At 36.4% G+C, this 18,378-nt stretch overlaps 1 protein-coding gene across 2 annotated transcripts in view; it reads left to right on the top strand.

Annotated features, from left to right (window-relative positions):
* Window positions 1-18,378, top strand: part of AKAP6 (A-kinase anchoring protein 6) — a 481,595-nt gene that overhangs the window by 221,589 nt on the left and 241,628 nt on the right. For both annotated transcript variants that reach the window (XM_079127203.1, XM_079127204.1), the window contains exon 5: window positions 16,911-17,033. In XM_079127203.1, coding sequence (XP_078983329.1) covers window positions 16,911-17,033 — 123 coding nt within the window. The remainder of the gene's footprint in view (window positions 1-16,910; window positions 17,034-18,378) is intronic.

The raw sequence follows: 18,378 nt of genomic DNA, 5'->3' as shown, positions 1-18,378 counted from the left end.
TTAGTGAATTTCTTCATCTTAGAAATAAATATGCAGAAAGTCAAGGAGTTGCTTAGATAAAACATAAGGAACAAGAATTCAATTTAAATATCAGGTAAAAAGCTACATTCTTAAAATATTGAGCAGATTCAACTTTATAATCAGAAGATTCAAAATTCCTGAAGGATCACAGATTGAATGTGAATTGACAATATGAATGATCATTCAACAGGAGATACAAAAGTAGAATACTGTAAGCCTCTGAATACTCTTTTTATTTCTACTGGGCATAACCTGAAATTTTGTTTTAGATTCTGGGCTTAGAACTTGTAGATATGGCAATGTAATTAAGGTTCTGTGTTCTTACATAAGACAATATTTGATAAATGCCAAGGGAAGTTTATGTGAGAGAACAGAGGCAGGAAAACAAGTGTAACTAGACCAAGCGTCACAGAACAGGGAGTACTGGAGCTGGGCCTTGAATAATGAGAATTTATATAGCAGAGATGAACAGACAGAATATGAGTGATAGACCCTTTGACATAGACTAAGGTTGAGGGCAAGAATAAACAAGGTATATTTGGGAAGTAGTAAAAAGAGATTCTGGGTGTCGTAGAGAGAAAACTAAGCTTCTACTAAAATAAATAAATAAATAAATAAATAAATAAATAAATAAATAAATAAATAAATAAATAAAAGACCCCAAAATTCAATAAGATAGAAGTCTCTTTTTCTCTCACTTAACAAGAAGCAGACGGTCCAGAAAGACAGAAGACATCTAAGATCCAGATTTCTTTTCCCTGATGCTCACCAATTCTGCATTCCTGGAAACAAAGGGGAGCCAACTTTCTTCTTTATGGATATGACTTGGAAGTTTATACAACTTCACTTTTACTGACATCCTATTGACCCAGGCTTTGTCATATGGCATCACCTAACTGCAAAAGAATTTTGGAAATGAACCACTAGGCTATGAAAATAGGGAGGAAAATGTCTCTTAAACTAACTTCTGATTAGAATAAAGCTTGTTAAAAGGAAGGAGAATATAAAACTAGAAAGAATAGGGCCAAAATATGAGGGCCTTTGAATTCCGAGTATTTAAATAGCAAAGTCACAAAATAATTATCTAATGAATTCATGAGTGAGTATGTAAGTGAATGAGTGAGTGAATGTGCATTGAGTTAGAAGCTTATCTTCTAGGCCAGGATTACAAACTAAAAGGACTCGAAAAGCCCAAGCAGATGATAAGAAATGTATTAGATAACCAGATGTATGAGGGAAGTGATAGACTGAATTTGACTTGCCTAAAGGGCAGCTACTGCTCAGCTTCAGATGGTAGTTGCACAGGATTATGAACCTATCTGGCAAGATCTTGCACCTTTTAAAAGGAACTAGAAAATCTGGTTTTGTGTGACATCTCCCAATTTTTAAATGTTGAGTCTGGGCAATTTTTAAATAGGCCAAACAAAACACATTTGTGAAATAGACTTCACCTTTAAGTCACTAATTTGCAATCTTTAATGGGAAGCTACTTAAAAGATTTGGTTTAGAGAGTTGATAGTTTAAGAATGTTAATCTGGCCATGGTATGCAGGATGGATACATCTCTATGCAGTGGTCCTCTAGGCTAATTTTGAAGGTTATTGCAATAGCCTGGACTGTGTGGTAAAAGGGTCTGAACTGTGCGTCTGGAAGCAGACTGAAGAAAGAGATGTTATAAAAGATACATTAATAAAATTTTGTACCTGTTTTAAATTAAGAGAATGGAAGAAGAACAAAGTCTAAAGAATTGAGATTTCAAGCTGAAATTTGGGGCGTGGGAGATGAAATACTTTAACAAAAGTCTCAAGGGACACATGAAATGAAGACACACAGTTAACTGGGGGAAAGGTAAATGCTATCTTATATGCAAATACTGTGGGCCAAATCCAAGTTGAGGATTCTAAGTTAGTATAATATTTTTAAAGATAAGGTTATAAAATCATTTTTCAGAACAATGAAAAAAATCTTTTGTGTATCTTTTATTTATTGTGATGTGGGGGGGGATTGTGAATTAACATTGCTAATGAATTTTTCTGAGTATATCAAGGTCATTGCTCAAGGTTGGTTGAAAAGAACCACAGGAATCCAAAACAAATGCCTTCTTGGTTAATACAGCAAAGCCATCTTTTCAGGCCACTGTCAGTTTTGTTTCTGCAGAGCCTTCACTGCCTCTGGAAGGCTTTATCAGTGATGATTTAGCTCCACCGTGAGGCTGTGTCTGATCACTGCATCTGGTTTTTGACCTCAAATTTATGGGCAAGATGGTCTATTCCTTTGCTTGCAGTTTTAAATATCACAATGAAAATATCAAAGTTTTGTGATTTTCTTAGTATGGAAGGGCTATGACTCAATAACATCATATCGTGTTAAGGTGATAACAGTGCCTAACTGCATTTGATAATAAACAGTTCTATAATGATAAAAACCCCCAGAAGGAATAAACTCAGTCCTGCATTTTAAAATTAAAATAAAATCATTCTTAGGACATTGGTGTATATTCTTTATCCTTAAGCCTAAGGTAATAACTTTTTATCCCTGGTGGGATGTGTTAGAAATATAATAATTAAAAAAACAAAAGGAAACTTTGATACTTATTTTCTACTTTCAATGTGTCAGGCAAAATGCTAAGGAGTTTATTCATTTAATACTTCATCACATTGACTTTTCAGAAAAACCTCTCCTTGATGCAGACATATTTGTTTTCATTTTACCAATGAGGAACAAAGTTATTAATTTACCCAAGAGTATAGGACTTGAAGACAGGAATTTGGGGCTTAATTCACAGTCCAACTTTGTAATTATGAAAACATGAATAAGTCACTTAAAGTTTACTGTATAAGCCTTATAGTCTTTAAAATGTTATTAATGTTTGTCATGTCATTGTACCCTTATGTGAAATTACAAAGATCAAAGGCTCATTGTAGACTCTAAAGGCTATATGAATATTAGTCTTATCATCATTATGACTTTTTCTATGAATCTAGGAAACTGGCATCAATTATATTGAAAAGAACTAGAATAAGAACCTTAATTCTGCCCATAAGTAGCATTGTGGCCTTGGAACAGTCTTTCAAGCCTCAGTTTTGAGAAATAAACAATATAGGAATCAAATTAGTTGATATTTCTTAGTTCTGAAATTTTATGTGAGACTGACTATGAGGAATAATAAATAAAAGCAGTGATTTCTCTGTAAAATATTCATTGGAATATATCATTTCAACATGGCTAGCTTTATGTTCCATGGAATTCTGCATGAACTCCCCTTAGAAGATCCTTAATGGCAAGTGAATGTGAGGCTGAGACATTAACGAGCCTGGAGGTATGAAACTATTCATGCTGCATTCTTAGCACTGTAATATGACAAGAACCAGACATGCTAGAGGAATTTGGGGTCTGGCTAAAGTTTATAAGATGCCAAGAGACCAGGGCCAATGGTGACAGTAAACAAGTGACTAACCCCATAAGAATTAGATATGGATTAGTCTGAATTTATGGCAAGTAAGTTCAGCTAAATGAAGCAGATTGGAAACATTCATGTTGGTGGACTTGGCGTCGTGATGTCATAAAATTACCCATCAGCATTGCAGTTTGTCCTGTATTCAGACAGCATGGGGAAACACATTCCAAGAGTGTGGGTTCTATGTCAAGGGCATTCATGATGTCAGACCATGTCTGAGGCTGATCTTAATATCTAAAGATCACTGGCCTGGGTTTTTGCATGGTGAATAAACAACTTTATCCAGGAAAAGTGCTGCCTGTGAGCTCAGGCCCACATGCCTTACATTCTTCAGGTTGATAAGGCTCAGTATTTTTCTTCTTAGGAAGCTAGTGGCTTTTCCACTGGCCTTCATTCTTTATCTAGAAATAAAGGAAGTTGTTAGTAATTTCTCTTTTTAAAACCTTAAGAAAATCACACTAGAAAGGTATCACTTATAGGTGGTACTCTGAAATTCTATTTGTTTTTTTTTTTTTTTTTTTTGGAGACTTTAGAACTACATTGTGTGTGTGTGTGTGTGAGAGAGAGAGAGGGGGTGGGTAGGGGGAGAGGGAGAGAGGCAGAGGCTTAGGCATATACCACGATTGGTAATCTAGTATTCTTTTTCTTTCTCCTTAAGTCCAAAAACAAAGATGACAAGTTCAACAAAAATAGTTTTTTTTAATTTTTTTTATTTCCTATAATAGAGAAGACTTTTATGTGGCTTCCCAAATAAAGTTTCACTAAAGCCATTTTATCTTATCCTTACCACATCTCAAGTTTCCTGCTGTTTTGTGTATGCCATTATATTTAAAATTATTGAACAGGATCTTAATGGGATGCAGGACCCATTAAGAGTTGGATTTTGCCCACTTCTTTCTCTGACTCACTTTTATACTGGGGAAATATGTCTGGACTACAAGGACTACAAGAAGACCCTTGCTCAAGGTACCAAAGATAAATATTCAGAAAAGGAGTAGATGGAACTTTTTGCTAAAGGAAAAAAAAATAATTCCCTAAGAAGGGAATTCTAGAGCAATGTATATTAATGGGCGAGGAAGCTTTTTTAGTGCTAGATGATTGTGAAGCAGGGTGGCAAAGAATGTGGGCTCTGGAGTCATATTGCCTAAACCAAGGCCTAGCTTATCCACCTCTGTTACACTTACCATCTTGTTATTTTGAGCAAGTGACTTGACCTCTCTGTGTTCTGGTTTCATCTTCTGCAAAACAGAATATAAAAAGCATTATCTATCACATAGAGTTATGATGATTAAACATATTAAAATGTATAAAGACTATAAACTAGTACCTGGCATTTAACAACCGTTTAATAAATGTTAGGTCTTCTGGTGGTGGTTGTGGCTGTGGGAAAGGAGGGGTCACGTTTTAGCAGCTCCTGTATATAAATGACTGGGGCATTTTGAGATAAAATACCCCACCTGTTTTCTCCTCGCACATTCAGCCACCTCCATCATTGTGAATTCAGCGTTTTATACAATTCCCATCCATAATGGTCAAGGTCACCCTTCCCTGCTTCTTGGGGCCAGTAATGGCCTCCTCAGGAGGTTCTCTTTGTGAAACTCTCAGCCTCCTGCTTTGACAGATGATTCTTGTATTATACTAGAGATAATTCTTCTCCAATTGGCTTAATAATTTTAGTTGATGCACTTCTATGACAAATTAGGAAGTTTACGTAGGGGAATTTATGCTGCAAATGTATGTCCAAACAAATACAAACATTCTGGTTTACAATATTGTCACACAACAACCTTATAAATAACATGTATTTATGTATAATTGTATTTATACGTATTTGAAATATTCATTTATAATTACATGCTTACAAATAATCATTCTCAAAACATATTTTAACCAGAGAGGGGGTCACAATATATTATGTGAAGGAAAGGGTAAGGACTCTAATAGATTTAGAACTGTCTGAAACTACTGCCTGATAAAAATGGAGAGATTAAGAAAATATTATTTCAAAAGTAGCAGAGATTGGGATGGTTTGTGGGAGTGGAGCATCTGAGTGGATCATAAAGGATTAATATGGCAAGCAGATTAGAAGACTCTGGGAAGGTATGTGGAAGACTTCAAAGAACTGTTCCTGTCTAACTAGAAGAGAGAAGTTGAATTATCTGAACGTCTCTGGCTTTGAAGGAGGTTTTGTATGCAAGAACCATACATGTTAACAATCAGAAGGATATGAAAAAACACTCAGCTCAATGCCTTTATTTTACAATTTAAACTTGTCTCTCCAGTCCAGGGCACTTCTTGTCTCCCAGTCTGCCAGATATTGCAAGCTTGTCACAAAGGAGCTACAACTACTTTCCCCTCCCAAAATCAACACTAAAATATTCCAGGGTACCACATCTGTTGTCTCTTTATCTTCTGTAGCCCTGAGAGTCTTTGAAGAGATTTTTTTTTTCTCTGAATTCAGTTTATGTTTAAAAGTTTTACAACCTATTTTGGGGTATAGCCAGAACAGAGACAGACAACAGAATGAGGGACTGGTGTAAAGGAAGGTGAGTGCATTGCATTCTTTGGGTGCAAAACATAGAAGACACAAGTGGGTCTGCCTCTTATATACTATTCCTAGGTTATCTCACCATGCCTCCAGTACCCCTGCATGTTTCCTTCTCTGATTAAGTCCTGCTCCTGAGTTCCAGGCTTATACTACCAGCCACCTCATTGGATGCTTTTAGTGGATCTAAAAACCAAATTTATGATATCTAATATGTTCATGATCTTTCTTCAGATGATTGCTCCGTCTGAACTTATTCCTTCTTTCAGGGAATGTTGAAAGTCATTTCAGATTCTAACATCTTTCTTATATATCATATCCAACTGGTCTTGTCCATTGTCCCCTGGAGCACTCTCTTATGACATGGCATATTCTCTCCACACCCACTGAAGCTGCACTACTGTAGCCTCATCAAGTTCTTCAGAGAGTACTGTAGAGCTTTTTAATTGGTTTCTTTGCTCCCAGCTTCACAACTGGCAATCTGTTCTCTACACTACAACCAGAGTGAGTCTTCTAAGATGGCAATCAAATTCTTCCACTCCCTTGCTTTAAACTTCAGCGACCACCCACTGTCCTCAGGAAAAAGTCCAAACTCCAGAACATGTCAAATGTGGCCTTGGCTCTTGGCCAGTTTCTCCAACCTAATTTTTCATTGCTTTCCTGTTTGCCTGCAGAGTGTTAGCCATGCTCAAGCTAAGCTGTTCTCTCTTGGGCTTTATTTGCCAGGAATGTTCTCTGTTCTTCCCAGTCCTCTTTGTTCTTTTTCTGAATCACTGAGTCATATCTGCCAGGGATTAGCATAGCTTCAGTTTCCTCCACGAAGCAACCCTGGATGTTCCCATACTGAGTTTAATGCCTCCAATGGTCCCTGAGCACTTGGGACTATCTAGATCAGAGGTTCTGAGTGTGGTCCAGGCACCTCTAGGGACTCCCAAGACACTTTTAAAGGGTAACAAGGTTAAAGCTATTTTCATATTAATACTAAAATGTTTTTTGCCTTTTCACTCTGTTTACAGTGGAATTTTCCAGAGGCTGCATGATATGTGATGTTGTAATAGATTAAATGCAGAAGTAGCAATGGGAATCACTTGTCTTTTATTAAGCCAGACATTCACAGGATTTATAGACAGCTAAATGCCACTCTTTCCATTATTTTTTAAAAGCATATTTTTCATAACTATTTTATTTAATAGGTAATAGATTATTGTCATTTTTAAATAAATGCATTTTTAAAAATTTCTAAAATGAAGATTGATAGACATAACAAAGAAAACAAAAGTTCTTTGAGTCTTCAATAATTCTTAATAAATTAAAGGAGTATCGAGACTGAAAGTCTGAGAAGCACTGATCTACATTGTTGTACATATCACATTTTATATCTACCACTGCACTGAACTCTTTAAGAATCTGGGTCATTGATAAGTGAGGCATAGGCTCTAATACAATTTCTTATTCATAGTAAAGTATCAAACGCTTTTTGAACAAAGAAACTAATTCACATGTGTGCATAATTCATATGTGTGCACACATATGAAGTTTGAACAAAAAAGGCAATTTAATCCTTACTTCAGTTGACTTAGAGCTACACGATCTTGAGAGTGTATACAATTGACTAAACCAATAGTGCTGTAGAATTTTACTTTAATACTACTTCTGTCCTTTTTTTTTTTTTTTTTTTGGAACTCTAATCTTGTCTAAAAGATGACTATGAAAACTTTGAAATGAAAAATTAGAGTTTGATATTTAAGGACACAACACCTAACTTCTTCTGGCTCTGCTTCCTATTGGTTATGTGTTATCAGTCAAACATGTAACCTTTATGGGCCTCACTTTCCTCACTTGTAAAATGGTGGGGGGCTTTGAACTAGACAGAGTCTAAGGATCTTTTGAAGATGGCAATTCATCTCCTTTCTCCCTTCCTATTTTCTGTCTTGGCTCTAATGATAGTGTACTGGCAGAATTGTTACCTTTTGCTGACTTGCTGCCTGGTCTTTTCTGGGAAAAAGTTGGCTGTATAATCTTTTTACTCATTCAGTATGATAATCTCTGCACTTGGAATTTCAATGAAAAAAGAAACTTTTTTATTACTAAAGAATGGTATGCTTCCTAGAGAAAAATTTAGACTATTTAGATAAATAGCAACTCAACAATCGCATATAATCATTTGAGTAACTTTAGTATTCTACAAACACTCCCATCTAGCCATGTACATTCCTATTCCACATATTTGATTTGTCTTACCAATCAGGAAAGTAGTTAGAGCTAATCTAAACACAGGATTATAACATCATTTTCGGCTCTGAACTTCAGTGTTGAGGAGCCCACCTTTTTCATTAAAACTTCATGGACATGTTGGGAAATGTTTATTGAAAATGTTTGATTAGACCCAAAAGGTGTGGGGAGACTTTGAGCTGCAGGAAGAAAAAGCAGGAAGAGAGATGAGAGAAAAAGAGAGGAGTGGACAACTGGAAGCAGGGCTAGGAGAAGGGGAGAAGAAAAAGGCAAAAGAGAATCAGAAGCCAAGAAAGAAAGAAAAGAAAGGTGGACAGAAAAGGGAGAGGACAAAGTACAGAAGGAATGATCTAAAACGGGACTGTGATAAGAATGGAGTTGTGTGACAGGGTCCAGGGTTCTCCCGTAAGCGGAGACAATAGGGGATGTTACTGTCCTTTGTTTTCTCTCTGTGGACCTCATGAATGTGAGTCTGGTTAGAGAGAGAATATGATGTGGTGTTCCAAAGTTTGAACTTTGTCTTTTTTGCTATTTCCTGCTTATAGCCTTTTACCTTTTTTCTGGTAGAGTTTCCCCAGGAATATTTTTATATTCTAAAGTCATCCCATTCAACCTTTAGAAAAGAAGATAAATATTTAATAAGGCATTTTAATATTTGAGTTTTTGTGACATCAGAGTTAACACTGCCTGAAACTACTCCCCTTTCTCTTCAGTCTTTGTTCTAAAAGGACATCTTTTCTTTTGGGTTGGATTTTGTAGGCATGAAGATAGGTAAATGAGTGAGATGATAAGAGTCTAAAGCACTACTTTTAACTCCTTAGCACTTCATTTTGAGCCTCTGGGTCTTGGGAGCATATTAAGCACTTAGATTGATGGTTAGGAAAAGGCAAAATGCATTTGAGTGCTGTTGTATGAAAATCTAAATTGGACTTTTTTATAGGAACTCTGTGTATAATAATTATAAGCAAAATGTAAGATTAAATCTATCTATTGGTAGATATACATATCAAATCTCAAGACATACTTTTGCTTCTAAATGAAGTTCTAATTTACCAGTTTTCAGTACTTAAATAAAGTGTTACAGTGGGTAAATGGATTGTAATGTCCTTTAGCTACACTCATTGGTAGCCCTATTGCTAATCTAAAGACTTGCTCCAAAAAATATGGCCTGTTTGGAAAAGTTGTCAGATTATCTTAAACTTGTGGCTATTAAGAAAGAAATATGATCACCTCCAGATCCACTGGTGGTATTGGGAGGAAGTAAAATCCTCACTGTTCAGACACTATTCTCTTCTCACTGCCTCACTGATGTGAGGCATAAGACATTACTCCCACTCTGTTATCATTTAAATCTTAAATGTCTCCCAAAAGCTCATGCATTGAAGTCCTGGTCCCCAGCATAGTGGTATTCAGGGGTAGAGCTTTGAAAGTGATTGGATCATGAGGACTCTGATCTCATGAATAATCAATTCATTCATGGATTCATAGTTTAATGTGTTATTGGAAAGTGGTAGAAATTTTAGGAGATGAGTCTAGTTAGAGGAAGTAGGTCACTGGGGTTGTGTTTGTCTCTGCCCCCTGCCCCCTTTCTACATCCTGACTACCAGGAAGTAAGCAGCTTTGTTCCACCAACACCCCCCTACCCATGATATTCTGCCTTGCCACAGGCCTGATGTGATGGGGCCACATAACCATGGACTGAAATTGTGAACCAAAATAAGTCTTTTTTTCTTTTAAGTTGCTTTTCTCAGGCATTTTTGTCACAGCAACAGAAAGGACTAACACACTTCTGAATGCCCAGAGTTCTTATTACTACCCTTTATGCTGTAGTCATATAGGGACTTCTCTTATCCATCTTCTCTCCAGCACCTACCACAGTGCTGTAGACTTAGTGAATAACCAGACTTTTTTTTTTTTTTTTTTAGTGTAATAGAAGATCAAACTAGAACTTATAAGGAATGATTTTTAAACATCATTTATCAAGTCCTTGTTTTACATCAGGCTTCAATATTTTTCTCTCTTATTGTCTTCATGTAAAGTGAATATTATATCTTATAGAGGAAGAAACTGAGGCCTGGAAACATTAAATAGCTCATTTAGTTTACTCCTAAAATCAAATTGAGTTTTGCCTGACTTTAGCAACTGCCCTCTTAACATTATCCATACTAGTTCATGATGAGCATTGCTGTTTCTGTTTTTCTCTTTTACTCTTTTAATATATCCTTTTCTGCCCTCTGACAATCTTCATTTAAATATTTTTTTTATCTTCTAATTTCTGCTAGGATATAAACAAGCTGATAGATCAGCTGACCTTTCATTATTTTGTGTGGTGCTAGTGGTACTCTCTGGATTCAGTTATGAGTCCATTACCTTCAAGCTGCAGGACAGTGGGCAGTTCTTACCTCTTGGGCTTCAGTCTTCACATCTGTAAAATGGAAGTGACAACAGTATCTAACTCACATAGTCATTATGAGACTTCAATGATCTATTATATATAAAGTACTTCAACAGGTCTTGGCACATAGTGAATTCTATATGGGAGCTATGTATTGTTTCAGCTAGAATTATCTGGATGAGAGCATTCACTGAATTCTTTTAATCTTGGAATACTAAGAAAGATGTAAATGCATTTTAGTGGTTTAAAATATTCAACAGCAGAGGATGATCAGGTTTTTCAAGTAATGAAATTAGTTTACTTTTTTGATGTTCATCAGCATGTCCCTCACTGAGGGCAGCTAATTTGATTTAAACTGAGTCAGACATCATATCTGATTTCTCTGTCCATCAAGAAACGTGAATCCTTCTGAAGAGGAAATCACACATGTTCACATACACACAAACATGCAAACAGCAAAAGAAACTAGCAGTTTATGGGGGTGGCTTAACTGCCCCTTGATAACCAAGAACTATCTCTTCTGTGATTAAATGGAGTCACATTCAGCTATAGTTGAGAACTGGTAGAATGGGCTCATTCAAGAATATAACTCCCTTACATTTTTCATTTAAATTTTCTTCAAGTCAGGAAATGAACTTTACAGTGATCTTTGCTTGCATCTTTTTAGACATTTAGCGTCTTCACAAATCCCTTTTCAAAATAAATAAATAAATAAGTGAATGTGAAGGAAGAAGGGCATAGAACCAGGGGGATTGTACTTCAGTGCCAAGACTGTTGGATTGGGAAGAAATGCAGGTTCTTCACCTGGCTTTGAAACTGTGTCTCTGACTGGCTGTTTCTAGCTGGCAGTGTGGTACTAAGGGAGGAACAGACTTTGGAGTAAGATCCACGTTCAAATCCTACCTCTGTCACTGGGGAGGTCACTCGCCTTCTGTGACCCTTAGTTTCCTCATCTGTGAAATGACTCTACTCAGCACCACCTCACTGAGTTTTGTGACTATACACTTCCTGCTGTATACTTCCTTTTTCTCCTTTTAGTGCGTTTTCAATTTTACTTTGGCCTAAAGTCGTGGAATCTCAAACAAAAACCAAAATCAAAAAACAAAACAAAACAAAAACCCTAGGCTTTTGACTCCAAATGCAGGGAAAATTTCTTGTTTTCACTGTCTGTTTCCTGGCCATGTCTCTGGTGCAAGGAAGGCCCTCCTTTTATCTGGACCAGGCAAAACAGTGTTGCCAGAGGGCAAGGGTAAATCACCTCTACAGTTTATATTTAACCAGACAAAGCTTGTAGAAGAGGAAGAGGAAAATAAAAGACATAATGAATATTCTTTTTTTAAAAAGAGAGATATTTTAATACTCTTGTTTTACTATTTTTTTCCTTGAGTATTCTTAACCTATTATAAGTGTGTAACTGTTTACAAGACTTGACTGTAAATGTCCCCTGTGAACATAACCTTCAAATGTATATTAGCTGAGGACTATAAATTATTTTTTACAAACCTGTAAATATATTTTTGCATGCACTTTCACTCTGCTTCTTAGTCTTTAAAGAGACTGATGCTTTAGAAAGTTTAAAAGTAAGTTGAAAAAAAATCTCATGACAGAACTTTGAAAATACAAATGATTTGAAAGTAGGAGTCATGCTGCCAACTGGTGAGAACCTATTGTAGTTCCATTTTCTTCCAAATTAATGACTGAGGTTTCTTTTGGAGATTGAGTCCTGTTTGGCCCCAGACAAGAGTTTACAAACTCTCAGAGCCAGTATCAGATATGAATGTGGCGAGGGATCCACCCAGAAGGAAGCAATTACACCACGAGGGGGAGGGGGAGCACCTGGGCTTGTGGATTGTCACCTTCCATATGACCCTGGATAGTTTGTCAGAAAAGCAGAGAAAGGTAATGGAAGAAGAGGCAGAGAGGGACAAAAAGGACTTTAGTGGTAGAAACTGATAGAACAGAGTCTGACTAGATAGATACACTAGTAGAAGTTTGATCAATGAAGACTGAAATTCCGCCTTTCAAAAGTTTGTGATTCAGCTTGCGGCAATGAGTTGAATGTGCATAAAATGTGCTTTTTATGTGGTGCAGTTGGCAGCATTGGGTTATCATGAAGAAAATCTGATTTTTATAGTCATCTTTGATTCTCCAGGTAGGTAAGTATGAACTCAGAGTATTAGAGAAAAACACCCAGATGATCACTATTAACAATAGAAACAAATTTGGATACAGACAGAATTCTGATATAGACTGTTTTAGTCAGGTTTTAACTGCTGTGACCAAAATACCTGACAAGAGCAATCTAGAGGAGGAAAAGTTTATTTGGGGTTCACCGTTTCAGAGGTCTCTCAGTCCACAGGTCTGACTCCGTTGGTCTGGTCCTGAGGTGAGGCAGCACACCATGAGGGAAGGGCCCAGTGGAGGAAAGCTGCTCAGTTCATGGCAGGGTCAGAGAGCAGAGAGGAAGAGAGAAGGGGCCACAAAGAAGATGCACCCTTCCAGGGCACACACCCACTGACTCACCTCCTCCAGCCATGCCTACCTGCCAAGAGTTACCACCTAGTCCATTCAAACTAGAATGGGCTGATTAGATTACAGCTTTTGGAATCCAGTCATTTTACCTCTATTTCTGCATTAACAGGAACTTTTGAGACAACTACCATTTAAACCATGACATAGATGGAATAGGTTTCAAAAGATCCAGGAGCGTGTCCCTGTTCTTATTTATTGTAAAGCTATTTTGTTAATAATTAAAATTTCTTGAATTTAGTAGGTCAATGTTTAGACATACTTTATAGTCTGCTGAAAAATTTTCCACAATGGTATTTATCTTTATATTGTAGCAGTGTGCTTTGTACGTAGTAGGTACTTTATAAATGTTTGCTAATGGAATGAATGAATGATCAGTGCTTATTGTACTAAAATATGATCTGTGTTCAAAAATAATTTTTTAATATTTTTGTCTATTTTCCTATGTTGCTACTTAAGTCAGACTCTTTTTTCCTACATTCATACCACAAAGATTTCAGCAGAACTTATGAAGATGAGCATCAAACATTTGTTGTTATGTGTTTAAATGTGAATACTTTTCATACCCACATGGTCTGTGTATCAAGTGCTTCTTCCTTGATCTTTCTAAGATCTATCCTGTGATATAGGGATAGTCCACAGACACTACACAGAACACTGTGGTAGTATAAAGATAAAGGGGCTGAGAGAGTTGGAGAATAATTGACAAAGATATCAAGAACTGAATGGACTCCAGTTTCACTTGCTTTCATGATTTTTGTATAGTCTTGAAGCTTACATATAGAAGCAGGAGAGGAAGTAGAAAACTTAGATTTCCCTAAGAGGGGAAGTTACTTAGTTTTTTTATTATAAGGTAGGAGCACTAGGATTTATCAGATTTCTATTGTGATTGATAAAACAGTATGGGCAAAAAAACAGGAAAATGTGCAACAAATGAAAATTGGTGCAGATGAGACTATTGTTCAGAAGAAATCCAGAGAGGAGCTTTTAAAGGGCCCCTGTTTCCTCGATACCAGACAGCCTTGTTTTGCTGTCAAGCTGGGCTATAGAAAGATCATCCATAAAAGTTCACCAGTTCCCATGCATTTTACCCAATATGCATCTCACAAATTGCAGCTAACTATATAATCATGGTTCTTTTATGAAATATGACACACCTTGTTTAATAATCCTTGGCTAAGAATAACCTTTTGTGATGAGGCACCTATCCATTTAGGTACTTGCTCACTGAGTTGTTTTTCAGAGAGAAATAAGGTAATAAATAATTTGTTACTGCTTATATTTCACAGACTATCTTGCTATTTGTCTTCTTGGATTTAATCAATCGTTTCCAAAATAGTTGACTTCCTGACTTAATTTTTTCCCCAAACCAATTTATTTACCCAGAAATAACAATTCAAGTCCAAATTCAATAGTAAAAAGTATTTAATACTGTAAGTACTATAAAATACTATTTTCACCTCACAATTATCAACCATCTAGATTCTGCTTTGCTGATAGACTTATGTAGATGGTAGTATTTCGGTAAGTTTATCTGTTCAGCAAGGGTCTCTTAATTTTTCACAAAAATTCCATTATAAGAGTATCAAGAGTTAGGACTTGAGTCTTAATAGACTCTGTCCTTACTTCTCACAAATTTAATGTAAACATCTGAAGGGCTCTATGGTAAGCATCAAGTCAGATATGAATTTATGAAATATTCTAAGACCTAGGAAGTCTATCAGAAAAAGGAATTTGGGGAATATCATTTTGAACAGGTGGAAGGCTCTATTGAGAAGACTGCATGTGGATATGGGTAACTTCTACATTAAGCGTCAAGTATTAGGGAGGAAATGAAAAGCAGAATAACTCTTAAATTTATGAACATGCAGGACAGGAGAAGAAGCAGACAAACTGATACCTAAAATATATGAGAAAGGGCAAAATGAATGATTTTGTATTGATCCCTAGCATTTATAATAACTTGTAATATGAATAAACTAGAAAAAATGTTGATCTGGGTGGACCATTAGCAAACGTATTTTGTAAGGGAATGCGGTGTATGAAATTCATGAAACCATCTCTGTAGTACACTTTTGCCTCATTTAGAGAAAACTCTTCTGAGTGAATCCAAGGGAAGCCTCAGTAATATCAAGAGTTTAGGTTTGGAGGCTAGGATTTGTGCATTGAACTACCTCATGCAAAGTCATACAAATTGCAATTGCCTAGGTCACAGTTTCTGATTAAAACTGTTTCTAAGATGATATTTCTTACTGGCTTTACCAAAACTACCTGATTAGGATAGATTTTTAAAACACTTAAAAACCCTTTCATTTGTGAAATCTAGTTATGATGTGTCGACTGACCCCTCTGAGTCTTGACACAGTAGGGACATTCCAATAAAGAAAGCTTTTGCTAGCATTTATAGACTGGGAAAACATACAATATACTACCCCTTGTGGTGAAATATTGAGTTCCACTCAAGTTGACAACATGCAACTAAGGTGGGAATAATCTGATCTGATTCCTTGGGCCTCTGTGTCCACATCTATGCTTTGTCCTATAATAGACAGGAAGGTGTTTCTGATTGTTATTTTTCTCCTTTCTCCTTATCATTCTCCTTGATCCCATATTTCTTTTTCTAATAATTCTTTTGAGACAAATCAATTGCTCAAATTAAAGGATTATGAACCTTAAAGAATTATCTAGTAGAATGTTTTGCTTTTTTAACAACAAAACCATAGCTTCTGAGAAGCATGAGAAAGAAAATGAAATTTCACTAGTCTCACTTTGGTCTCAGGATAGCCTCAGTTAGGCATTAAAAATATCAGTCAAAATTAATAAAAAAGGCAAACCCGAAAGAGTTAAGTTTAATAGGGAAATAGTATGCAAGCTGTTAAAAATGTGGCAGCCTGCCCTTGCTCCTTATGACCTCCAGGTGGTGCTGTTTACTTAGACATGGAAAGTAGGCGCTCAGCACCAAGCCTTTGCTTTAGGTTTGTAGCTGGTCTTTCATTTTTTCAAAATATTTTTCGTTTCTACAGATGTGTTCTTTTAAATGGTCAATAAAATTTTATAGCCACTATTTGAAAAATTGCAAGATTATTGTGATTTGTGCTTGCTAGACAAGAATATTTATGTCCAGACATAGCCTGAATCAGGTGGTTGTGTTTGTTCATCAGTCCCACTATTCTTCCCTTCCATGTTTCTTAGCACTCAGGTTCAGCCAGACCTTTGGACTGTGGATAGAGCTCATCTAAGTGCCTTTAAACACTTACGTGATTTTAGAATATATTTTTAGTTCGGCAAAGGTAAGTCAACTCCATAGGCCTCTGAGTAAAGAACAGGAACGGTTTCATCACCCAAAGTTAGAGGCTCTTCCTAGTACATCTCATCCAATTTTTTTTGGCAAGGGGATGCTCAACAGACACCAAAAATGTTTTGATGTTTCAAGGTCACCTATGCACTGATACCCCACAATCCAATCCAAATTCTTTGGGCAAGTGTTCCTAGTGGGGGAAAAAAATCAAAGGATAGGTTTTTAAAAAATTTTTTTGTTTTCCTATTTGGAGAGATTTCATGACCAAGAATAGTGGGAATTTCATCACAGGAGAAATGGCACTAGGATGGGAGTGAAGTGGTATGACTTTCACCACCGGTGAGGTTTAGAATTTTTAAGTTTGACTTAAAAAAAAAAAAAAAAAACTAATATGCCTTTCTTTTTATTTTTCCCTTTTTCTTTTCTCTCATAAGGGGTTTGTAAACAAGCTGGATGAATTTATTCATTGGTTAAATGAAGCCATGGAAACCACTGAGAATTGGACTCCCCCTAAAGCAGAGACGGATGGCCTCAAACTATACCTGGAAACACACTTGGTAGGCAAGATTGTGTTGTTCTTATTATCAGTAATTGAAGGATGTTAATGTGTTTGTCTATGTAAAATATCAGTTTTAGTTATCAACAGTCATTACAGGCTAATGAAACCAAATTTTAATGGGGTAAACTATAAAAGCTGAAGATTTATAGGTGTTTCAAGTAATACTGTGAAATCTAGGATTTTTCAAAGCTTTTTCCAGAAGGGTAAATAACTATTTTAAAACACCTTAGAAAATTTTGCTAGGGTCTTGCTCTCTCAAGTGACAATCAAAGGTTTTCCTCTTCTGAAAAAAAATAGATGAATGAAAGACAATTTTGCTGACCATTCTAAGCTTTCTAGAATTCTTGTAAAATTAATGAGCCTCTCATTATCAAGAGGGTCTACTTTATCTGTTCTACACTAGGTTATTTTAATAAAATATTTAAAACAATGATCTCCATCATTTTTGCTGCTATGTGGATTTTTCAGTGGATAATTAATACAACTGTCATTATACTCGTCCCTGTGCACAGGGAAAACCATGGAGGGGAAGTGGAACACACTTGGATGAATATGCTTCTGAGTATGTTAAAAGCAAGAATTATAGACTGGGGGACATTTGATGAACCTCATGAGGTTTTTACTGAATGCTTCAAATGGCCGATATCAATTATGAAGGGGCGGAAACCAAGTAGTGGAGTGTGATAAAGCATGAAGAAAAAGCACGTTGTCACAGGAAATGAAAATTCAAGCTTTAAGGGTCTCATCTTCATTCCTCTCACTGATAGCATAAAATTGACAAAGGCAATGAACACGAATCCTTGGGTACCCAACTGTGGGGTTGATTTTCTGCCCCTTCTACAGACTCAGAATTTGGATCGAGCGAACACTGGGTGGGAGTCCTACGTAGGTGTGTGTTCACAGGGTTCCAGAGCTGTTCTCTGTGATGTTAAGTGAAGGGGGGCGGGGGGAGGAAAAAGGGGGAGAGACTGTGAGAGGGAGAAAAGAGAGGAGAGCAAGAAAGAGAAAATATTTTAGTATTTATAAGTGTTTGTGTTTTGCAGCATGTTTATATTGTTGCAAGAAAAACAACCTCAAAATCCTCTTGCTGCATGCAGATAGCTGTATGGATGATAAAGAATGACAAAGTGTGTGGCAGAGGATGAGCATATTGCTTCCCTTTTTGGAGACCTGAGTTGATGGTGTGTAAAAATGCCAGTGACCCTAACTGCCTCTCTTGTACATGTATTTTTAAATAGTGCCCTTAGTATTCAATTCCCTGTTGAGTACAGTTCCAATTTTTTTAAAAAAGAGGGCATTTCATAATAGCAAGATAAAGATATTCAGTGCTTTATAATGTAAAT

This window comes from Sciurus vulgaris (assembly GCF_902686455.1).
Source record: "Sciurus vulgaris genome assembly, chromosome: 2".
Lineage (NCBI taxonomy): Eukaryota > Metazoa > Chordata > Mammalia > Rodentia > Sciuridae > Sciurus > Sciurus vulgaris.
Note: the sequence above shows the minus strand (reverse complement) of the source record. Positions and strands in the feature narration are given on the sequence as shown.